This window comes from Stenella coeruleoalba (assembly GCF_951394435.1).
Source record: "Stenella coeruleoalba genome assembly, chromosome: 5".
In the NCBI taxonomy this organism is placed as follows: domain Eukaryota; kingdom Metazoa; phylum Chordata; class Mammalia; order Artiodactyla; family Delphinidae; genus Stenella; species Stenella coeruleoalba.
In genome coordinates, this window is record NC_137150.1 from 61,608,637 (window position 1) to 61,633,350 (window position 24,714).

Consider the following 24,714-nt stretch of genomic DNA (forward strand, 5'->3'; position numbering starts at 1 on the left):
ACTCAACAGCCAAACCCCTGAATTTTCAAGACACCAGTTTACAAAAAGGGCTGGGTTTAAGATACGATTTCTGATGACTCAGCAGAACCAATACCAAATAGTTTAATGCCGCTTTCTTGGCCGCATTCAACATGAGATATTGAGAAACTCTAGAATGAGTACCCTTTCGAATGGGCACTTAATTCTCAATGAGTTAACCTGAATGAATTGGCTGAAAGGGCCATTATATTGTTTGAATTGCTGAGAACCCTCAACAAACTTCATTTAAAATGTGTTTCACCACAACCATCCATCTTACCACATCCCTTCCCACTCCCCACCCTCTTATTAGCAGCACAGGAGCTTGGTTTGACGACCATGCCCAGGAACACAGGCTGGAGGGACTAAGGCCCGCCGCAGTGATTCCAGGCAAGTGGGGCTCCACGCCCCTTGCAACCAACCAGCTCTGCTACTGGTCCCTCCCATCTGTCACTCCACAGCTGGATATTCAGATCCAAGGCTCCGGGACTCCGAAGCCATTCAAAGACAGCTTGTTCCCCTCCCAGAGAATTATTTTATACACCAAGAGTTTTAGAAAATCCAAAATAATTTTATTCACTTTTTCAGATTTTTGCCTCCACAAGGTGTTCAGCAAACATGCTAAGGCGACAGAATGTCTAGTTGGTCACGACATGCAACGCTGACCATTGGACGGATGACAGCAGCGACCACGCCCACCTGAGCTACTGGCCCCAGAGCACAAACGGGGTTTGTGGGAACACACCGAACCACACGGCACTCAGAACCTGAGGTAGGTCTCTTTACAGTACAAAAAACTTCTACACCAGTGTGAGACACTGATGAGCAAGAGCTGCTTAAAGTCGCAGACTTTGGAGAGAGGAAGAGACTCTGCAGCGACCACAGGGAGAAAGGGGAAAAGACCCACAAAATCCTGAACCCTGTCACTGAACTGTGGGCTCGTGGGGCAAATGAAGGCAAATGAAGAAGTACCACCGGGAAAAGCAGCAGTGGGCTCCAGGGTTCGGACCGACGGGTTGAGGAGCCGGAGAGTGCTGTGCGGTGGCCAGCGTTAGGAACCTGAGGCAGTGGGACACTTGGAACAGACTCGATGCTTGTTGAGAAACAGCAGAGAAAAGGAGGAAAGCAGGAAGGACACTCCCCCCTCACCGAGGAACGTCTCAGCGATTCTCATTTCCGACGGAGGAAACGAAGAGGGGTCTGGGACTTTGCCCCACTGCTCTCCCGACAGAAACAGTGAAGTGACAACAGGACAGAAAGCAGGAGCCCTGAGAATTCACGGTGCTCTGCGTGGCCTCCAGTGGCCCCCGCTCCACCCCGCCCTGGAGTGGCTGCTGGGGAGGCGGCAGGGGGCCCACTGGAGGGCCCGCTATTGCCACACGCCTTCCTTTTGGACACCCAGAAAACCCGGCACCATGAAACAACCAGCTGGGGAAGAACATATGCTACCCTTCCTATAGTCTAATAGTGAAACCAGATCCTAGTGCAGCAAACTGTACAAAAATGATAGAAAGGAATCTGCACTGTTCTTAGCACAGTGCTTATTTTAATATAAAATAAACGGCTTACATTTTCACTGGAAATATAGGCTATGTACAGAATTATATATAGATATAGCTACACGTATAAAGCTTCATTATAGGCCTCTGATACATATATAATAACGGTTCCCTGAACCTTTTAGAGTGCAATTAAGAACAAAAACTAAATTTTGTTTACATGAATATGGAATAAATACAATAATCAAAATATGACTCTCCCTAAAAGTGAAACACACAAGCCAATCCTGAATCGCTGTGCTAAAGATAAAATCGGGAAAGGCAAGGTTTCGGCAGGAGGACACGATGAGGGGCCCGCCCCAGGCAGGGAATGGCAATGCTCCAAAGAAAAGAGACTTGGGCAGCGGCGGGAGGAGTTAGCCCTTGACGGCGATCTTGTTCTCTGCAGCAGCAAACATGGCATAGAACCGGGAGCTGTCATTGGACAGAAGGACCGATGGGGTGTCGAACTCCACCACCTGTAAAGGAAGGAGATGGTATCAGAATGTGACTCGGGGACACATGGGGTAATTTAGAGGATCCACTGCTCAGGAACGGGGGCAAAGCCCAAAGCCCCCTGAGGATGGAATCAAGGTGGCAATTCAACTAGCCCTGTCATGCCCAAATGGGTTCTTTTTTTTTTTTTTCAACTAACCAGGGTTTAGTTAAGAGAAATGTTAGAGAGAAAAACCTTCAGACCTCCTTCACATAAATCTCAATTCTTTCAGCCTTGGGTATGAAGGAATCAATCAACAAGGTCCTATAAGCTGCAGAGGAAAAAATTGCAGCTCAAGTCAAAGGCATACCAGGCAAATGTCATCTTGTTGTGCAACCTGATCTGAATCTATGGATAGAAAAGGAACAGCTCAGGATGCCTAGTTGGCAGGGGGAAAAAGGGAAGTGAGTATAAAGTCAGTATAATCAACTCAGACAATTATCCATTCCTGTGATGGACTTCTAGGCGGCCACTGGAAATCATATTTCAGTAGAAAATGAATGATATGCTGGCAGAACCTGCCTCCCATGAGAGAGGACACATACTCTCCCAGCCTCCCCTGCTGCAGGGCAAAGGCATGGAATACAACTTTGGCCAAGGAGAGGAAGGGGACATCTCCTAGGGTGCTTCTAGGAAAGGTTGTCCTGACCAAGAGATAGGCATAAGGACAAAGTGTTCTTCCTTAGGACTGGCTGTGTGAGGGTATGACGTTGGGTGCTAGAGCAGACATCCTGCATCATAAGGGGAAAGGTAGACACTGGCCCTATTGAGGGATAGGCAGATTATAAGCAGATCCATATGGGAGAGGGAACAAGAGGAAAGGGCATTCTAGGTAGATGGAACTGTATGAGTAAGACACAGAGGTGAAAAAGCTTAGGGGCTTCAAGATTGTTTATAGCCAACAGCACTGCAAGGAAATAGCAGGAAACGAAGAAGGCTGGGGGGCCAGATTGTTGGAAAGCTGGGATCAGCAAGAAGTTTGGCACCACTACATGACTGTAAAAAGCAGACATATAGGGACTTCCCTGGTGGTGCAGGGGTTAAGAATCTGCCTGCCAATGCAGGGGACACAGGTTCGAGCCCTGGTCCGGGAAGATCCCATATGCCACAGAGCAACGAAGCCCATGCGCCACAACTGCTGAGCCTGTGCTCTAGAGCCCGCGAGCCACAACTACTGAGCCTGCGTGCCACAACTACTGAAGCCCACGTGCCATAACTACTGAAGCCTGCGCACCTAGAGCCCGTGCTCCACAACAAGAGAAGCCACCGCAATGAGAAGCCTGCATACAACAGCAAAGAGTAGCCCCCACTCAACACAATTAGAGAAAGCCCACACGTAGCAACAAAGACGCAACGCAGCCAAAAATAAATTAATTAATTAATTAAAAAACAAAAAAACAAACAAAGAAAGCAGACATATAGTGGCTGGTCTCAGTAGCTTTGGGAAATTCTTGTGCATGTGAGTGAATTACTAAGTACACATGCTCTCTGACCTAAGTCAAAATGTTACTGTTTACAAGCAACAAAAGAACAGGTAGTAAAGCATAATGAGAACCCCATAAGAGTGCTCCCAGCTCAATCTCTTGACTGGGAGGGCTGCATCCCACCCAAAAGGAACCAGACTACAGTCATTATGGCTGCTTATCTGAATGCTCAGAACTACTCTAAGAGGGCCATCTGCCCAATCCTGCCAGGGGCCAGTTTTCCTCCCAGACAAGGCCACGTGCCAAGCCAAGGTCCCTTGGGGGCTCAGTACCTGCCCCTGGGCCAGCACCATAATCCTATCAGAGCCCAGGACTGTATGTAGGCGATGGGCAATCGTCAGCATGGTGCAGTCGGCAAATGCTTCTCGGATGGTCTCTTGGATCAGCAAGTCTGTCTCCGTGTCCATGGCAGCTGTGGCTTCATCTAGAATCAAAATCTGCCGGGGAAGAGAAGAAAAAGAGGGGTCCGACCAATTCCTTAAGCATTCTGGTTAATCTAGGTTTCACTAAAATGTATTTTATGATTTGAATTTTACACCGTATATATTTTTTTCTAAATAGGTACACGCATATGTAAAAATACTGTTTTGCTTAGAACTGATATAACTTCAAACCCCTATGTTTGCCTTGATTTCCATGAATGAAAGGATATATGTGAAATACTGATCTAACAAAAGACTCGCCCCACTTGCTCTGTAACTCTAAACACGTACAGTAATCTTTCTGGACCTCCCTTTTCCAGTTTTAAAATGAGGGGACTGGATTTGAGGACCTGGATGTGTCTTGTAGTTTTAAAATTTTTCAAATCCACGGTTTCCAGTACTACAACTACTCAGTGGCTAGAAACAAGTTGCCCTTGGAAACTGAAGGCTCAGGGAAGTTAAAAATAAAAACAAACAAGCAAACAAAATATCCATATACCCAAATTGTGTCAAGGTTAATTTAGAAACATCTCTGGGCATACTCTTAAGAAATGCCACTGGGCTCAGAGCCAGGAATGCCTTTGGACCTCATGCCACAGGCAAAAGCTGTTCTTCCATCTTCCTGCGCTTCTCTGCTGATCCCCCTTCCCTGCCACCCACCAAACTGCCTTACCTTACAGTGACGGAGCAAGGCTCTAGCTATGCACAAGAGCTGCCGTTCCCCCACTGAGAAGTTATCCCCATTCTCCATCACTTCAGATTCAAGTTTCAGAGGTAGCTGAGCAATCTAGGGAGAAAGGAAGTCGAGATTAGAAGGGTAAAAAAAAAAAAAAAAAGTAAATTTTGAAAGATAGGAAAAAAAAAAAAGAACCTAAATTTTGTCAAAAATCCAGTGGCAAAAATAAATTATTCTGAAACAGATGAAAGAATTATTAGCCCAGAACCTAGCTCACCTAGAAAGAAGGTACAGGTGTGATGATCATGTAGTAGGACCACATTTTCTAGGCCATTCCATATTTCAGCTAAACTATTCTATTAGTCTCATATCATCAAAACGTCCCAGAAATTCCAATATGTTCGTCCCCAAAGCCTGTCATTTTTGGTTCTGAAAACATGGTCATGCGATGAGAAATGGGGTAGACGAAATTACTCTCTTTCTGAAGTCCAAAACTGTAGGCCCATGGCTGTCAAACCTTTCTTTCCATAAACTATAGAACCTGTTCTTCAAGTGAACTTGTTTGAGGCAGCCCGATATAAAGGTGAAGGTAGAGCGGATCTAGTTGAATTAGCGGAAGAGACCCTGGGCTTGTGCGCAGGAACACAAGAGACCCTACTTCAGGCCAGGGGTATCTGTAGATTGTGGTCCCTGGACGGGGCCTGCTGAGTTACCCTAAGAGGTCTGTGAATCCATACACACACTTTCTCCACAAGTGATATATCTCTTACACATATATGGATGCTTCAAAAAGATGTTGTACTGTTATAATGAATAAGAACAGAACTTGATTTTAAAGCATGACTGAATTCTGAGTGGTTGTCATTAATATCTTCTCAATGAATGGATAGTAAAAAGGGCAATATGACCATGGGAGGGGGCTAAGGGGGGAGGTGAGGGTCGGGAGAGAACAACCTTTATGCCCTTTCTGAAATGCCTGGGAAGCCCTGCTCTGAAGTGCTCCTCCACAGACATCCTGGAGGTGGAGGGAAAGGCTGGGCTGGACAGCGGCAGCCACAGCAGGCTGGAGACTGACCACAGCATCACTGTGTTTCCAGCCCTGAAATGCCAGCAAAACTCTCCGTCAGTTCTTTACTTACACATTCTTTCATGTGTGTCCTTTCTAGGGCATCCCAGATCTGGTCTTCAGTGTACTGGTTGAAGGGATCCAAATTGGACCTAGTGAGAAACATAACAGGAATTCTCAGGGATCCAACATGTACGTGACCATGCTGCACAGGCTGACTGTGGTAAAGGTTTAGACACTGGGGCTCAAACCCCATCCAGCCACAGCGGGAGGCTGAGATGGGAGCACTGCTGCCTGCCTGTCGCAGGAATGAGCCTCCCTTTCTTCTTTACAAAACTTTATTATTTTTATTATGTAAATGATACAAGTTAGTTACAGAAAAATTAGGAGATATAGACATACAAAGACAAAACAAAAACTAATGTATGTTTAATGACTTCTTATCAGACCCTCAGCAACAAACACTGTTAGCTCTTTGGCATAGATCCTTCTAGATTTTTTCTATGCATATACATGTTAAAATCTCTCTCCTATATGTATAAACTTAGAAAAACACCCTCTTTCTTCTAGCTGCACCAGGGTGAGAGCCTGTCACTGAGCAGGGGTCTCAACAGCTAGCTGACCAGGAAAGGAGCCAATCCAGCAGGAAGGCAGAGGAGAAGGCTGAGCATAATGGGTTCAGGAGGAAGGATTTTACTGGCACCGAAAACTAGTTTGGGGACTCTTGCTTACTGTACTAACAGTATCCACCTCAAGGACATCAAGATTGATACCAAAAGAACAGGTCTAGGTATTTCTGGAGGTGTTAAAGACAGGAGAAAAAGCTCTTTGTCATGGAGGATGAGGGTGAACAGGTGGTGATGAAACATATTGGGTGGAAAGGGGAAAGGGGGCTGTTGCATTAATTTGGGGTGTCTTGTCTCGATCTAAACGTCGCGTTTGTGGGTCTAGTAATCTGAAAGGTATTAGGTATAATTTGCTTTGCTCATAAATTATGGTTGGCATATGGGAAATAGAAAAATCTTTGGGAGAACCTTAGCTCTGATCCACACTCGTCTCTGTGTCTGCGGAGACTAATCCCAGGCGTGCAAACGCAAGCAGGTCATTAACGCAGAATTCTGCCCGAGAGGAGAACGCAGGCAGGCACACGCCATCTCCGGACTCCTGGGCAACTCTCTAACCAGCCCTGCTCTCTCGTGCCCCTTTGCACGTGTGCTTCCCCCGACTTAGAACATGCGACCTCTCCCCACCTTTTTACTTGAGAGGCACTGGTAAGACAAGGGCTCTGGAGCCAGACTGCCTGACTCCTTCACAGCTTCTATCAATGACAGCTGTGTGACCTTGGCCAAGTTAGCCTAACTACTCTACGCTTCAGTTCCCTCAACTGTAAGACAGGGATAAAAGAGCACCTTCTCAAAAAGGTTGTTTCGGGGACTATATTTCACATGTATAAAGCACTTACAGCAGTACCTGCGGCAGGACCGGCAGTGTGTACGTGAGAGCTACAATTACTGTGTTATTATTATCATTGTTCTTATTCCTTGGCTGTGATTCCTTCTTGTCCTTCAGCTCTCAACTTAGATGGGGTCTTCAGGAAGTGTCTCCTTACCCTTCAAGCTTGGACTGGTGGTCCCCCTGCCCACCCCTATAATGGCACTCGTCACTTTGTTCACTTGTCTCTCTCCTCCATTGGATTAGAATCCTTGTCTGGATCTTATTCACTGTTGTAGCCCATGTATACTGTCTAATATTTTTTGTAAGAAAGAAGAACTTATTCCTCCCGTGCTTATTTGAGGTCCTGATAACAGACATTAGTATGTCTCAACTTAAGTATCTTCAGTAATAACAGAGGCAGAAAGCAGCATGGTGGAGGGCGGGTGTGTGCACACACAGGATCCGGGCAGACTGGGTTCGATCCCTGCTCTGCCTCTTACCATCCGCGTGACCTTGGACAAGTTAGTCCTCAGTCTCCTCATCTATAAAATGGGGGGATAGTGACATGACCTGGTAGGCTGCTGTGAACATTAGAGCTGTGTAGATACAGTGCCTGGAACACGGCAGACGCTCGATAGCTGGTAGCTGTTAAACTGACAGGGGACATGGTCACTTTAGATGCCTGGTTGCACCGCTTGGTGGTTTTGACTCTTATATTCGATGCATTTTTCAAGTGGACACAATAATCCCAGGATCCGAAATAGTTCTGATAAAGTCCTAGCCGTGAATGGTCTAGATGGGGAAGACATTCTCTGCAGGCATGCCATCTAGGAAGAGCCCTCTCACTTAAAGAATGATGGTCTAAAACTGAAATGGCAGAGCATGGGCCTAAGTCTAAGGAGAAGCTCACCTGCTTCTAATCAAAAAGAGATGCTGAAAGCACCTGACCTTGCTTGTCCCTCTAACACTCTGGAGTCTGCCTGAGCTTGCCTCAGGGTTGATGAGATCTGCTCTCTCTCCAGCTGCCTTGTACACTGATACACCAACAGATCAGGGTGAAACCTGTGTTCTCCATCCCAAGTCTGAGGGATAAAAGGTTAATCACGTTTTTGTTTGGTTCAACACAGACTGGTGGGAATTCCCATGGGGCAAGATTAGCACAATCCACCCCCCCCCAAAACAACAACAACAAGATTAGCACAGCCTCTGCGTGACATTTATCTAGATGGCAATGCAAGTTTTCACAATAAAATATTCTCTCTCCTTTTGTGTCTAATATGGACTTTCTCATAGTTTACAGCAAATTTCCTGACCTTAGGGGTCACAACAGGCATCTCACTTTTGAACTATAAAGCTCAGAGCTCTGTTTTCTCTTTTTTTTTTTAAAAAAAAACAAAAAACAAGTTCCTCGGAGCTCTTTACAAGAGTCTTCGGAAGTCCTCATCAAACCTAGACAGAAGGGGCACCCGCCCAGCGGGAAATCACAACTGGTTCCATACAGGGGTCATGTCCTGCTTTGCCTGGTCTCTTGCTCCTTGCCCTCCACCTTGGTCTCTATACAGCTGCCCCACGGGACTGCAGAGGAGAATGGCCTCTGCCCATTACAGGGAATCAACTCTGACCTCAGGCAGTAGGACCCCGAAGTCAGTGCACATGTGGTTTAGTGCCGGGCTGCTCTGGATCTGCATCCTGCTCTGACTGTGATTCCCACTTAGCGTCACGGGACCCTATTGAGCTAGAATCTCCCCCTGTCAGACAGTTCTGCAAGGTCAGTTCCTGTTGTGTCTCCATGGGCCCAGGTTCCTATCTTGACAGCCTGCTCAGGCTCCCAAGTTTCGGGGCCCCACCTTGCTCTGGTTTTATCTGTGAGCTCCCTGATTATAAATATCTGTCTTTTGGGGTCTCTGAACACTGCCCAGTTGCCACTGCTGTGGTCTATTTGCCAGAGGAAAATCCATATTACCTAAGGCTGGAATTCCCAGCACCAATAACTTGATAAATTGCCACCTATGGTTTGATACCTTACTTTCTGGATTTCCGGTTTAGCCCATCTCCTACCTCTTAAATCTTCCCTTTCTCTACCTCTTCCTGGAAGGAATGTGTAATTCAAGGTTTTAGATTCTACCACTTGTTCTTATTCCTCCCATGTCTGCTGAGTTAAGTCCTTTGAACAGATTTAAAGACCTCAACAAACATATGTTCAAGATTGAAGGGTCTGTAATGTTGGTTTCCAGGAAAGGAATGTGTACAGTTTCCCTAGACTTAGTCTAGGAAGTGTTCTTTAATACTGTACAGTGATGCCTAGTGTTATGGGTTGAAAAGTATCTCCCAAAAAGATATGTTGAAATCTAACCCTCAGTACCTAAGAATGTGACCTTATCTGGAAATAGGGTCAGTGTAGATGGTATTAGTTAAGATGAGGTCATCCTGGAGTAATGAGGTAGGGTGGACCCTTAATCTAGTAGGACTGATGTCCTTATAAGAGAGCCACATAAAGACAGAGACACAGAATGAGAGGGCCCATGTGACAACAGAGGCAGAGACCGGGATGATGAACCTACAAGCCAAGGACACCAAAGACTGTTGGCAAACCACTAGAATGTAGTAGAGGCAAGGAAGGATCCTACCGGTTTCAGAGGGAGCATAGCCCTGCTGACAACTTGATTTCATACTTCTAGCCTCCAAAACTGTGAGAGAATAAATTTCTGTGGTTTGGGGCCACCCAGTTTGTGGTACTTTGTGGCAGCGTGCCGAGAATACAAATACATCTAGTAATTCGTCAGACACCTCTTACCAGACAAATAGTAAGTACGCAAGAGTGTACTGCTCACTGAGCAGCTGCCCCATCAGACTCGGCAGACACATAGAGGGGCTTGACATTCAACCCCGCCCAGGCCCATCACACCAGCTGAAGGAGACTCCCAAGACTAAGCAATGGGTTCCAGATATGTAAGGAATATTTACGTACACCAGCAGGTGGTAAACATGCACATTAAGGCAGACCAGACTGATCTCAACAGGGAACTCAATCAGGAATGAAAAAGAAATATATACCCTCAATAGAGGGGCCAGATGGTCCTGGTCTCACCCACAGATACGAATGAAAGCAAAGTTATACATCCACGGCATCAAGTACTCAGCTGGGTAGATGGAAAGAAAAGCATCTGAGCATGAAGGCACTTATTTTTAACAGTCGGAACTCCTGGAGTCCTATGTTGCTCAAAGTGCATTTTCATCTTTGGTTCTTTATATGTTATTTTTAGCAATATTCTAAGTTTACCTATTGACTAAGATTACTGATTACTGATTACTGATACTGATTACTACTGATTAAGGTCAAGAGTATCTCCCGGGGTGTTTGAGGATACAGCAATCCCCTCCAGGCACACAGAAGACACCATGCTGAACCACATCGTCCTCTGTCGGTGGTGTGTGCCTCCCTGCAGCCTCAGCCTCAGGACAGGAGACTACGGGACCCTCAGACCTTCGTCTCTCAGGAAGTTAAAGGAAAACTCAAAGTAGTTATTCAGAAACAAGGCTTGGCTTTTAGTTAAGAGTACATGAAAAAGACTAAAGAGAACAGCAGAGGTTGTGTGAAAATGTTTTTCAAGAAGGGGGACAGAGGCTGTGCAAATCTGAAAGCAGATGAGAGTTTGAAGATGTCGGAAAAAGAAAGGTAACTAATGGTCAAGACCCCTGCGGCAGCAGGCGCAACCCTAGTTTTTGGAGAAAGAGATTACCTCTCAAGGTAGTGAATAAGGGGGCTGTGGTGATAACTTCAGAGACAATACAGTGAGTGGAGTGAGGGAGAGCCCAGGCGCTCAGCCAGACAGCCCAGGTTCTTATCTTTGGGCAAATTATTGAACCACTCTGGGTTTTAGCTTCTTCATCTATAAAATAGGCATAATAATAGCACCTACCTCATTTGAGTTTCGAGTGTTTGATGAATTAATACAACTTAAATGCTTAGGACAGTTCACCGCGTAATAAGTCCTCAATATGCTTAGCTACTACTATTATTGTTGTTGTTCTTTAGAGCAGCAGTATCTGGCACCAAAGGACCTTTTTCTTTCTTTTTTTTTAAAGACAATTTTTTTTAGAGCAGTTTTAGGTTCACAGCAAAATTGAGAAGAAGGTACAGAGATTTCCCATATACCCCCAGCCAGAAGGACTTCAACAAAAGTTAGATAACATCTAGTGTTCTTCATACAGCGATCCTAGACTTAGCATTACTTTCTGACATTGAGATTAGAAGCTTTGGGGGAATTCCCCAGTTCCACAGGGTCTAAGACATCAAAAAAAGTAAAAGGGGGTCCCTTAAACAACAGAATAATTCAAAGACAAATGAAAGACCTTGAGATTCTAAGATTCTGCTTCAAATCTGGAGCAACTTCCATCCCCTCTAGAGCGCTAGGTGCTTGTGCTTGAAGGTGTCTGGGCCCAGAATGAACCAAAGCAGAGTGGGTCAGTGGTGGGCTCAGTTGTTTTTTGTTGTGATTTTGAGTTGAGAGCTTGAAATATTCCTCAAAAGCAGAAAAAAAAAAAATTAATGGGCAGTTGGAAAAGGAGAGAGAGCAGCTGAACAGGAAGAACTGAGAACACTGCCTCCGGCTAATGAAGGGATGCCAGGCAGAGATGCTCCAGGTCATGAGAAGTGCTCACCCCCCCGCAAGGAGACTGAGACTCAGAGACACACTAGAGTGACAGCTGAGGACAACTAGTCTCACTAAGGGGCAGATTAACCATCAGCCAAGGCAGGCTGCAGATAGTCCACAAGGATGGAAAGCATTTGGGCAGGAGCTGGTTACGGCAGAGGCAAAGAGATAGGCTTCCTGAGACCAGGAAGCACAGGTCCTCTGGGGAAAGGAAGGGACTGCCAGGACCACGAAAGAGGGAAGGTCAACAAAAGTGTTTAGGGCTGGATGAGAAGGGACCTCTCTTCCTGGAGCCAACCATTAGGGCAAAAGGCAGAGGAAAGGCACTGGCCACAGAAACACAGGCCTTACAATTCAAACCCAGACAGTTGGATGAGGGAGGGCTGGGTGAGCTATTGGAATGGACTGAGATTCTGGCCAATCTAGGCAGGAGTGTGCCCCTAAATGACCTGGTCTATGATTTATTTATATTTGTATGCAGAACAATTCAGAAATGTTTAACTTGCAAAATTCTCTGAGTTCTGTTTGTTTGATTTTGGTTTTACGTTGATTTCCCTCTAAGAGCTCCTGATATGTTTTAACTGCATGTTGGTATCTCCAGGAGACGTACGCACACCCAATGCTGGTTCAAGGCAGTGGAGATACAGTTTCCAAATTCAGAGTCTCCAGGAGGTAGCTGAGGAAGCAGCTGATCTACCCTGCCTTTGCCTTGGGAAACTCATTATAGGCCGCCTAATTTTCTAACAAAAGCAGAAGAACACCAAAAGCTGGATATTCTTTGAAACCTATGAGAAACCTGAGGGGATAAAGGGAAGATAGAAGGTCTGGGATTTAATTTTTCCTCAGTGTCTACTACCGACTTAAAAAGTCAAAATTACAGCAGGCAGAAAGTGAAACTTATATGATTTCCTAGGTTTGCACAGCCGACTAACCAAACAGCGCTCTGAGCTCAATTACTAAAAACCCAGTCAACAGCACACCAGCCACTGAGCCTGTCCATCAAGTGGCGACGTATCTCTGGAGCTGATAACAAATGGCCCCATCTCCCACGAAGGCTGTGCTTCCACAGTGTTCTACAAACAGTAGCCAGCAGGTCAATGCTTAACCATTAACTCCAGAAGCCCGAGTCACAGACCCAAACGAAGGGCTGTAAAAATGTTAAATGAACACTGATACTTCTTGGTGGCAGCATATTCAAGGGAAGTCTAACGTTTAACATACCTTACTTCCTAGTTCTCTTTTTTAAAAATTTATTATTATTTTTTACATCTTTATTGGAGTATAATTGCTTTACAGTGTTGTGTTAGTTTCTGCTGTATAACAAAGTGAAACAGCTATACGTATACATATATCCCCATATCTCCTCCCTCTTGCTTCTCCCTCCCACCCTCCCTATCCCACCCCTCTAGGTGGTCACAAAGCACCGAGCTGATCTCCCTGTGCTATGCAGCTGCTTCCCACTAGCTATCTATTTTACCTTTGGTACTGTATCTATGTCGATGCTACTCTCTCACTTTGTCCCAGCTTACCCTTCCCTGTCAGAACCATTTTTTTTTTTTTTTTTAGATTCCATATATGTGTTAGCATACGGTATTTGTTTTTCTCTTTCTGACTTACTTCACTCTGTATGACAGACTAGGTCCATCTACTTCACTACAAATAACTCAATTTTGTTTCTTTTTATGGCTGAGTAATATTCCACTGTATATATGTGCCACATCTTCTTTATCCATTCATCTGTCGATGGACACTTAGGTTGCTTCCATGTCCTGGCTATTGTAAATAGAGCTGCAATGAACACTGTGGTACATGTCTCTTTTTGAATTATGGTTTTCTCAGGGTATATGCCCAGTAGTGGGATTGCTGGGTCATATGGTAAGTCTATTTTTAGTTTTTAAAGGGATATCCATACTGCTCTCCCTAGTGGCCGTATCAATTTACATTCCCACCAACAGTGCAAGAAGGTTCCCTTTTCTCAACACCCTCTCCAGCATTTATTGTTTGTAGATTTTTTGATGATGGCCATTCTGACCATTGTGAGGTGATACCTCATTGTAGTTTTGATTTGCATTTCTCTAATGATTAGCGATGAGCATCCTTTCGTGAGTTTGTTTGCAATCTGTATATCTTCTTTGGAGAAATGTCTATTTAGGTCTTCTGCCCATTCTGTTTTTTTTGATATTAAGCTGCATGAGCTGCTTGTATATTTTGGAGATTAATCCTTTGTCAGTTGCTTCGTTTGCAAATATTTTCTCCCATTCTGAGGGTTCTCTTTTTGTCTTGTTTATGGTTTCCTTTGTTGTGCAAAAGCTTTTAAGTTTAATTCAGTCCCATTTGTTTATTTTTGTTTTTATTTCCATTTCTCTAGGAGGTGGGTCAAAAAGGATCTTGCTGTGATTTATGTCAAACAGTGTTCTTCTTATGTTTTCCTCTAAGAGTTTTATAGTGTCTGGCCTTACATTTAGGTCTTTAATCCATTTTGAGCTTATTTTTGTGTACGGTGTTAGGAAGTGTTCTAATTTCATTCTTTTACATGTAGCTGTCCAGTTTTCCCAGCACCACTTATTGAAGAGGCTGTCTTTCCTCCGTTGTATATTCTTGTCTCCTTTACCAAAGATAAGGTGACCATAGGTGCATGGGTTTATCTCTGGGCTTTCTATCCTGTTCCATTGATCTATATTTCTGTTTTTGTGCTAGTACCATATTGTCTTGATTACTGTAGCTTTGTAGTATAGTCTGAAGTCAGGGACTCTGATTCCTCCAGCTCCGTTTTTCTTTCTCAAGATTGCTTTGACTGTTTGGGGTCTTTTGTGTTTCCATACAAAGTGTGAAATTTTTTGTTCTAGTTCTGTGAAAAATGCCATTGGTAGTTTGATAGGGATTGCATTGAGTCTGTAAATTGCTTTGGGTAGTAGAGTCATTTTCACAATGTTGATTCTTCCAATCCAAGAACATGGTATATCTCTCCATCTGTTTGTATCATCTTTAATTTCTTTCATCAGTGTCTTGTAGTTTTCTGCATACAGGTCTTTTTTCTCCTTAGGTAGGTTTATTCCTAGGTATTTTATTCTTTTTGTTGCAATGGCAAATGGGAGTGTTTCCTTAATTTCTCTTTCAGATTTTCCATCATTCTTGTGTAGGAATGGAAGAGATTTCTGTGCATTAATTTTGTATCCTGCTACTTTACCAAATTCATTGATTAGCTCTAGTAGTTTTCTGGTAGCATCTTTACGATTCTCTATGTATAGTATCATGTCATCTGCAAACAGTGACAGTTTTTCTTCTTCTTTTCCACTTTGGATTCCTTTTATTTTTTTCTTTTCTGATTGCTGTGGCTAACACTTCCAAAACTATGCTGAATAACAGTGGTGAGAGTGGGCAACCTTGTCTTGTTCCTGATCTTAGAGGAAACGGTTTCAGTTTTTCACCACTGAGAATGATGTTGGCTGTGGGTTTGTCATATATCCTAGTTCTCTTCTAAATGATGATTTAAAAAATTAAGAAAAATACGGTTCTTTTTCCTGAGCCAAAATTATAAGGTTAATTTTATTCTCAAAGGCATTTCTGTGGCATCTATAAATAGAGAGATTTATGGGAAGGAAGAGCAGATCTGGCAACACCTTTCAATTTCTTAATTTTAGACCTGAGTCTTCAATAAATCATAATTCTCTTTAATGTTGCTTGTTTAACCTTGTTATCTCAGTACCCAAAGGGAATGATATCCTCATCAACAGATCCAGTCTATGCTGTCCAAATTCATTAGTGTTTTAGAGAAATGCCAAAGTAAACACACCCAAGAGCACTGACTCCACATGAATGCAGGTGAGAAGTCAGCTTATCCACCAAACCTCCTTAAATCAGTGGGTTCAAATGCCACTTCTGAAGAAAGCGGGGCGGGTGTGTGTGTGTGTGGAGGCCTAGTTTTAAAGACAAGTCTGAACATTGCCTGTGGTTATTTGAAATTAAGTTGGTACCTTTTTTTTTTTTTTGGAAACTGCTAAAAATTAAAGAGGGAATGGCAATATCACTTTTAGAGTGATTTAATAAAAGGAGTCCTATCTAGGTCAACTGTATAGTTAAAGCTGTTTTTATTTAGAAGGAGTCAACTTAAATAGAAATGGACTCAAATTATGGAAACACATTGCTTTTAGGAGGCAGAAGCTTCAGGCTAAAGGTAGAATAAAGCCTAGGAAAAGATAACGGGGTTAAACATATATCCTTCTTAGTTATTTTATCTTTGGCAATCTGGCAGATTTCAGAGACAGGCATCATTCTAGAGTAAGAACAAAAGGCGGGGGAAAGATACTGGAAGATGAAAAAACGTGAGTAGTAATAATGCCTGAAGACCATCGTGAGAACTGTGACTTGGAGGGTACCTAGAAGAGAGTACAGCACGGGGAGGACGATGATAGCTGCTACCATGTATAGGATGCTCGCCCTTTGCCAGCCTCTGTGCTTGTATAAAATTTGCACAAATTTATTCAACCTTCACAACAATAGGGCTTAGTAGTATCCCCATTTCATGGAGGAGAAAACAAGCTTAGGCGTGGTTAACTTGTCTAAGACACACAGTCCAGATGTCTCTGACTTCTTGCCGCCACGCTGCACGGCCTCTGGGTCCCACTTAGCTAATGAGGTGGCTCGCACACTGGAGCTGCCCCTTCTGCAATGGGGAGCACATGGTGCCGTGGGAAAGCGCTAGATCAGAGGCCACTAGATCTCAGTCCCCGATGGGGGCTCTAACATGCCCACCTGGCCTGAAATGTGGCACGAAACATGTGGGTGCTGAGCTCCTCACCTGACAGTGCCGCTGAAGAGCACCGGCTCTTGGGGAATGATGGAGAGTTTGCTCCGGAGGTCAGCAAGGCCGATATCACTGATTCTCACTCCGTCGATCTTGATACAGCCTCCAGATAACTCCACCAGACGGAAGAGGGCCATGCCCAGAGAGGACTTCCCTGATGAGTCAGAAGACGGGCAGAAAAGTCATTCAATTAGCAAATTCTGTGAAGACAAAACTGCTTTATTCTCAGGGCAACCTCATCTATTTTTCTATTTCTGTTCAATCATTATTTCAACTGATTAACTCAGGTAATGTATAAAATGATAGCCAGAAACAAAAAAAACCAAAACCAATGAACTTTCCTGGGACTTCCCTGGCAGTCCAGTGGTTAAGAATCCACGCTTCCACTGCAGGGGGCACGGGTTTGATCCCTGGTTGGGGAACTAAGATCCCACATGCCGCATGGTGCAGCCAAAGAAAACCCCCAAAAAACAATTAACTTTCCTGAGCTATCAAGCATACACATTTACATCATCACACAGCTCCAGCCTAAGAAGGAGTGGGAGGGACCGTTATACTCTCATGAGAGTAAAATGGAGAAACTCCTCCTTTTCACCTTAGGAACAGGTACACAGGGTTAATGCTTCTCAGGCAAAGTGAGAACAGACAGCAAGGAGCTAGTGGCAAGTCAGAGGACAAGCTGTTTTCTCTCTCTTCTGTCCCCTTATCTTAGCTGAGAGAGAAACAAGACAAGGACTTGTATCATTGTGGCAGCTGGGAAATGGAAGAAGTTCCCGGCTAAACACACAAGGGAAGGTGGTTTGGGCTTGAGAAAATGAGTGGCTATAGATTCTCTACCACAACAGGAAAATGCGGTAGAAAAGCAGATTTTGGGGATAAAATAGTGAGTTCAGTATCATAGTGATAAGCAGAACAGCTTTGCTTAATTGACTCTTTTTTTTGGCTACATTGGGTCTTCGTTCCTGCGTGCAGGCTTTCTCTAGTTGCGGCGAGCAGGGGCTACTCTTCGTTGCGGTGCGCGGGCTTCTCATTGTGGCGGCTTCTCTTGTTGTGGAGCATGGGCTCTAGGTGCAAGAGCTTCAGTAGTTGCAGCACGCGGGCTCAGTAGTTGCGGCACTTGGGCCCTAGAGTGGGTGGGCTTCAGTAGTTGTGGCGTGCAGGTTTTAGGGCACATGGGCTTCAGTAGTTGCGGCACGTGGGCTTCAGTAGTTGTGGCGCATGGGATCAGTAGTTGTGGCATGAGGGCCTAGTTGCTCCACAGCATGTGGGATCTTCCTGGACCAGGAATCGAACCCATGTCCCCCTGCATTGGCAGGTGGATTCTTAACCACTGCGCCACCAGAGAAGTCCCTTAATTGACACTTCATTTAAAAAATGATACAAGTAATTCAAGCAGATTTAACATCAATCTCCCATAATCTCACTACTGCTTTTTTATTTTTTTGGACACATTTACTTTTAGTTTTTTCCTCAGAGTTGAGATCATACCAGAGAAATAATATTGTAACTGCTTTTCCCTCTTAACATTACCTAGCAAGCACTCAATCATATCATTACCTTTTCAAGACAAAGTTTTAGTGGCTGCAACAAATTCCATCATGTGGCTGTACTCTTACTTATTTAATCAGTCCTCTAACGATGCACATGTAGTTTATTTAAAACTTACTATACTAATGCTATGGCAACCTGGTCAGTGCTCAAACTGCTCCTATCTCAGACGATTTCCTTGAAACGGATTCTCAGAATGGAAACTACTTTGTCAAAAAGATATAAATATTTTAAAAGCTCAGTGTTCTACCCCACCAAAAAGAAAAGGTTTGACATAGTCCTATCTATCTACCATTCTGCAAGTCAGAATGTAGATAGTTAGATGTAGAACCACAGGTTTTTATCTGTTAGAGCAGTTTTCCCAGTTCTTGACCCTCCTCCCCTCCTCTGGCTCCATGTTCTGAAAGACCTCTCATGGCAGCCTTGTGACTGTCTGTTCAGAGGTCAGCGAGGGCACAAATACCTGCCTCACCCCAATGTTTGCAGCCACAGTCCTGCTGTTGAGATTTGACCCCCGTCAAACAACCTGTGGGAACCCAGAACGTCCATCTCCCTAAGGCAGGAGTCCTCAGGTCCATCTACCAGAAACGAGTTGGGAAACCTGAGTCCATGTAGCGGGACAGTTCTTGATGAGGCCTGTCTTCCTGGAACTGGCTTTTTCAGGACTGGAGGATCTGGTTAGGGGCCCCTCCCAGGTAGAAGGGAGGAGGTGGAGGCCCTCCCCAGTGCCGTAGCAGTGGTTCAAGATTTAAGCTGAGGAAGGAATGGCGCTCAAATAAACAGGTTAAGTTGTTCCACTTTAACAAAAGATCTGAGACTAGACTACCTTTGTACTGATGGAACGTGCTGGTAAAAAAGGCAATGAGGTCCTCACAGTGGTTACAACCATGGTAGAGAGCCAGGGCCTATGACATAGTCTCAGAAGAAGCTTATTAGGATTACAGTTTAGACTTTGTAAGTCGGGCTATTTATAATTATTTTATTTTTGTTTATGTCTCATCTGTCACCACTCATGGTTTAATAAAGTCCTGGTGAAAATTTCGGTCTGTCTTACCTGTGTTAAAGGGAAATCACAGGAAGGGAGGTCAGTCAGAACTTTCAGGGGAGCAGTGCACCCCTGGGGGCCAATGTAGCAGAGGGAATTCGAGGGAGAAAGGAAAGTAAGAGCCGTGGGGACATTCACCCTCCTTGGATGGGCATTCTCTTTCCAATGCACAAGCCTAGAGGCAGTATCTTGTTTTGACATGCAATAATTCCTTCAAAGAGGAAGCAGCTTTTTCTTTTCTGCTTAGCAGGTTCTTTAAAGTAAATTGTCTCAAGAAGACTTTTTTTTAATGGCAAGAAAAAAAAAGCTAAAAGAGTTTTGATGCCAAGGAAGCATGGAACTCAGAAAGCTAATGAGAAGTGACTCAGAGAGACCTCTTACACAAGGGTAAACAGGTTAATGAAAAAAGACGAGACTCAATCTTGAAATGTCATTCAGGAAGGAAAGAGGGAAAGAAACACATTATTCAAGTCTTGACTCTAGAAATCTAAGGGGCATATAGTAACACATTTCTAAGAATAAGAGTGAAATTAAATGCCTAAAATGAAGGCCTAGTCTCTATTTGCAACTGATGTCAGATCAAGAAAATAATTTGTCTTCAAAGGAACATAGGTTCCTCACTTAGAATGATGCTGGCTTCTGATAAATATGAGGCTATACAGGTAACACATCACAAAGACCTTAAATTTTTTGTATACTTTGACTTCACAGAAGTAAGGATGTTCACTGCAGTGCTATTCATAATAGTGAAAAATTGACAACAACCTCAATGCCCTTCAATTGGAGCAGGGTTAATATAAATGATGGTACATCCATAAAATAGAATTTTATATAATGCTGCATAAAAATCATGTCATAGAATATTAACTGACATGGAAAATGTTTGGTCATTTTAAAAGCAGGCCATGAAACAGTGTGTATAAAAGGACCTCATTTTTGTAAACACATTTGTTGATAGAAAAAGCCTAACAAGATATCCACCAAAATGTCAGCAGTAATTATCTCTGGGTAATGGAGCTATGGGCGCCTTTCCCCTTTTGTACTTTGCTATATGTTCCAAGTGTTCTGCACTGAGAATGTATACTTTTATGATTAGAAAAAGCATTAAATGTTATGAAAGCAGCGTTGAAAATAAGCCTAGAAAAGTGGTTTCAGAGACCAAGACACTAACTGCTCATCTAACAGGAATCTGATATGAAGGGATGAGACTGGTATTCAATAAACGGGAAATCATGGGCCCCAGACTTGATTCTGGTAGGTTCAAATGTTTCTCCAGAGAGGACATCCTTACCCGATCCTGTCCGTCCCACGATGCCAATCTTCTCCTTAGGTTTGATGGTGAAGGACACTTTCTTCAAGACCAGGGGGAGATTTTCTTGGTACCTCATCTCTGCATTCTCAAAGGTGACCTCTCCTTCCTGTGGCCAGTCAGAGGAGGGAGACTTGTTCTTAATTCTGGCAGGTGCTTCCAAGGAAAGAGTCTGGGGAGACAGAAGTGGCTGGTTTAGACTGACTATAGATTCTGGGGGAGCTGCAAGGCCTTGTCACAGAGAAGTAGAACCAGGACACCCAAAGCAACCACACAGAGAAAGCTGCCGCTCTGTTCCCTTGCTGTGAAAGAGACCCCTGGCAGTGAATGCTCATCACCAGTAAACTAGACAGAGACAAAGTACAGTGGTCTCTACACTTAGCAGTTTACAACGGCTACTAAGCAGCAGCTCGGGAAGGGCAGTGGCTTTCAAACTGCCTTCTGTCATAAGGAATTCTTCCCCAAAACCTCCTTGGAGGGACTCCCCTGGTGGTGCAGTGGTTAAGAATCCGCCTGCCAATGCAGGGGACACGGGTTCGAGCCCTGGTCCGGGAAGATCCTACATGCCGTGGAGCAACTAAGCCCGTGCGCCACAACTACTGAGCCCGTGCACCACAACTACTGAAGCCCAACTGCCTAGAGCCCGTGCTCCGCAATAAGAGAAGCCACTGCAATGAGAAGCCTGCACACGGCAATGAAGAGGAGCCCCCGCTCGACTCAACTAGAGAAAGCTGCACAGCAACAAAGATCCAATGCAGCCAAAAAAACCAAAAAACACTTCCTTGGAGACCAATGTGAGGCATGAAGCCTTCCATCCCTCTTCAAGCACAGCAGTTTTTATTGGAATTTTTTGAAAATATTCCCCTTGAAACAGGGTTTCATCATTTGAAAACCACTGGGCTGAACCCAAAGGAGGGAAAGTACATTTATGGAACATTAATGAGACCCTGGCATCCTGCCTTCTCAGTCAGTCCAGGAGAGACAGACTCTACTCCAAACTCCACCACTAATAGCTGCGTGACTCAGACATATCACTTCTTCACTCTTCGTCTTAGTTTCTCATCTGCAAATTGTGGGGAATAGATTAGATGATTTTGGAAATCCATTCTAGCTTTAATATGCTGTGTTTAATACAACCATTGGATAATTTTTGTCATCAACAGTCACACTTCACGATGCTTTAAAACTCTCTGGTGACTAGTCATGGAGCTTATAGCCTCATAGAGAAGCAATGGCCAAAGACTGCAGTGTTCTGGCAGGCGGGGGTGGAGACTGAAGTCTAAAACTCCGTGTTGGGACAGGCATCCAGGTTGGGGACTGGCAGTGGGGATCCAGTCCTCAGGAATATGACTGGTTTGTGCAGAGTATACCCTGTACCACGGCTGGCCATCACCCTGACCTTTCCAGCAAGAGACTCACACCAATAGTGATATTAAATCAAACACTACACACCCACATGTACACCCACAAATTGTCCACAGACCAGAGCACTGGGCCAAGAGACTCATGTATAAACATGAAGAATAGCCTTTAGCAGATTTATCAGATAGCCATCCGCCATTCTTTCTGATAACAATCATTTATGAGTTTAAGAAATATCCTACGACTGATGAGGTTCACTGACAAAATAAATCAGCAGGGCATGTCTCTACTAGAAAATGCAGTTTACATAATATACTTGTTCTCAGTGAAAGGCTAGTTTTTTAAAACTATGTTTGTAAGTCAACGTTCTAGTTGGAACTTGGAATGTATTCATTATCTGTAAATAACGATATAAATGCTAATAAAGTCTCTGGGCTGTTCACAAAATAGGTAACTCCTGAGAAATAGATTAAATTGAGAATCCTAACTACTCAGGACTCTGCTTCTCTCTACAGACAACTGTTTTCGAGTTCCAACTATGACACCAGCAAGACACTGCCCCATGGCAGGGCTGCAAGGGTTACTGGGGAAAGGTGGGAAGAGCTAGATCATCTCAGTACCAACTCATTAACTGGTTTCTGAACTGTGAATGCAGTTTAGAATTAGCTACGGAGCTTTTAAAACGTCAGAAGTCTGGGTCCTATCCCAGACCTATTGCATCAGAATCTTCAGAGATGAGGCCCGTGTTAGTCTTTGCCTCAAGCTCCATATGGGATTCTGATGGCCTTCCCTGGTTAAGAACAAGTAAACTAGACTAAGACTTGAAATAATACATGGTTTTAAATAGTGTAAGGAAAATGTTACATTAGTCAGCTTAACTGAATTAATGAGATTAGTAATACTTTGGGGACTGCCCTGGTGGTCCAGTGGGTAAGACTCCATGCTCCCAATGAGGGGGCCCGGGGTTTGATCCCTGGTCAGGGAACTAGATCCCACATGCACGCCGCAACTAAGAAGTCCGCATGCCACAACGAAGAAGGCTGCACACTGCAACTAAGACCCGGTGCAGCCAAAATAAATAAATAAATAAATAAAAGGAATGCTTTGAAAATTAGCTGATGAACATAGGTTCTCAATCAGGCACAATTCACAAATATATTTAGAAAATCTTAAGATATTCTCTTCTCCACTCCACACATGCTGGAGAGACCGCTGCCTCTCCTGTGGGACAAGATAAGGCAGAGAAAACAAGCATCCTCCTGGGACATTCACTCGAGGCTGTGAAAGGGTAAAACTGCTCCATGAAAAGTCAGATTGTAGCAAAAGGCCTGTAGCAGCCTGACCTTGATGTAGTGGTTGATCCTCTCAACTGAGGTGAAGCGAGCTTCTGTCTCAGATGCCAGTCTGACAGTAAACTGGAACAGTCCTGTTAACTGACAACGGAAAACAAGAATCCAAGAGAGAATTTACTATTAATACACACCAGGCCAACGCCAGAAAACCTCCTTCATCTAAGGGATCACAACTCAAGTTACAAGAACTAACTGGGCACATGCAGCAGCTGATTTTAGGGACCGAATCATTCTCTAAATATTTAAGACAATGCCTAATAGCACCCAATCAACTGCAATTCTCAGTGAATGCAGGTGGCGTTCTGGTACTGCTGGCACTAACTTTCCTGTATCTGAGGGCTTTCCGCCCGTCTTTACATTTCCAGTAATTCAACTGTAGCTGAATAACTGCTGTGCTTCATACTTGCATCTACACCTGATGCAGTAGTCACAACAAATGGAGATTATATCAACCTGTGTGCAGCAGTGAGAATGCTTCCAGCAAGGTCAAATAAGAGAAATGAGGCTGGGCCAAAACTGAATGCAGAGCCCCTGTGTGCCTCAGACTGAGGACTCTGAAACACAGCATATATAAAACACAGATTCTCCCCCCACCTCTAATAATCAAGGAAGTCTGCATAACATGGACAAATATCTTTGGGTATCTGTGAAGATACGTATCTCTTCTTAGGTTTCTTCTGGCTACTTATTTTTATCTTTCCAATATAGAAAAATGTCAAACGTATACAAGAATAGAGAGGAGAGTATAATGAACTCCCATGTATCAAACATCCAACTTAAAAAATTATCAACTTACAGCCAATATTGTTTCATCTATACCACCCCATCCTTCCGTATTATCTGGAATCAAATCCCATATAGGCTATCATTTCACCCATAAATATTTCAGCTTATATCTCTCTAAAATATAAAGACTCCTTAAAAACAACCATTGTCACATCTTAAAAAGTTAGTAACAATTCTTTAACATCTTCAAATATCTAGTCAGTGCTCAAGTTCCCAATTGTTCTTTGATCTATTTGAAGACCTTCAACCATTCCTAGGAGCCAGAAGGGTTTACATATGTAACAGTATTGGGAAAATCAGGGGCCTGAAAATAAAACACACAGGAGAAACGTATTGATATATATTTCTTAGAAGACTAGGAAGAGGCCAGAGATGAAAGGGTAGTGAAGACAGAAACCTACAATTAAGAAACCATTTTCAAAATCATATTTATTTAAGAAAAAAATAGCACCTATTTCATAGACAAATGCAACAGAGTTAAATCCCTTTATTCCTATACAGTCAACCTTCAGTATCCATGAGGGATTGGTTCCAGGACTCCCGCCAATAAAAAAAATCCACGGACGCTCAAGTCCCTTATATAAAATGGCATAGTATTTGCATATAAACTATACACATCCTCCTGTATCCTTTAAGTCATCTCTAGATTACTTATTATACCTAATACAACGTAAATACTATGTAAATAGTTATAAATACAATGTAGAAAATAGTTGGGC

General features: G+C 43.8%; 1 protein-coding gene across 4 annotated transcripts in view; it reads right to left on the reverse strand.

The window, feature by feature from the left end:
• Positions 1-576: 576 nt before the first annotated feature.
• Positions 577-24,714, reverse strand: part of ABCC5 (ATP binding cassette subfamily C member 5) — an 88,482-nt gene continuing 64,344 nt past the window's right edge. For 3 of the 4 annotated variants that reach the window (XM_079921299.1, XM_079921298.1, XM_079921300.1), the window contains exons 24-29: positions 23,201-23,290; positions 20,478-20,667; positions 16,588-16,747; positions 5,774-5,852; positions 4,632-4,745; positions 3,122-3,973 (exon numbers count right to left, since the gene is read on the reverse strand). In XM_079921299.1, the coding sequence (XP_079777425.1) occupies positions 3,566-3,973; positions 4,632-4,745; positions 5,774-5,852; positions 16,588-16,747; positions 20,478-20,667; positions 23,201-23,290 (1,041 nt within the window). In that variant the 3' untranslated portion in view covers positions 3,122-3,565. Of the gene's footprint in view, positions 2,036-3,121; positions 3,974-4,631; positions 4,746-5,773; positions 5,853-16,587; positions 16,748-20,477; positions 20,668-23,200; positions 23,291-24,714 lie in introns of those variants that run through there. The other variant, XM_079921301.1, reaches the window with a different exon arrangement.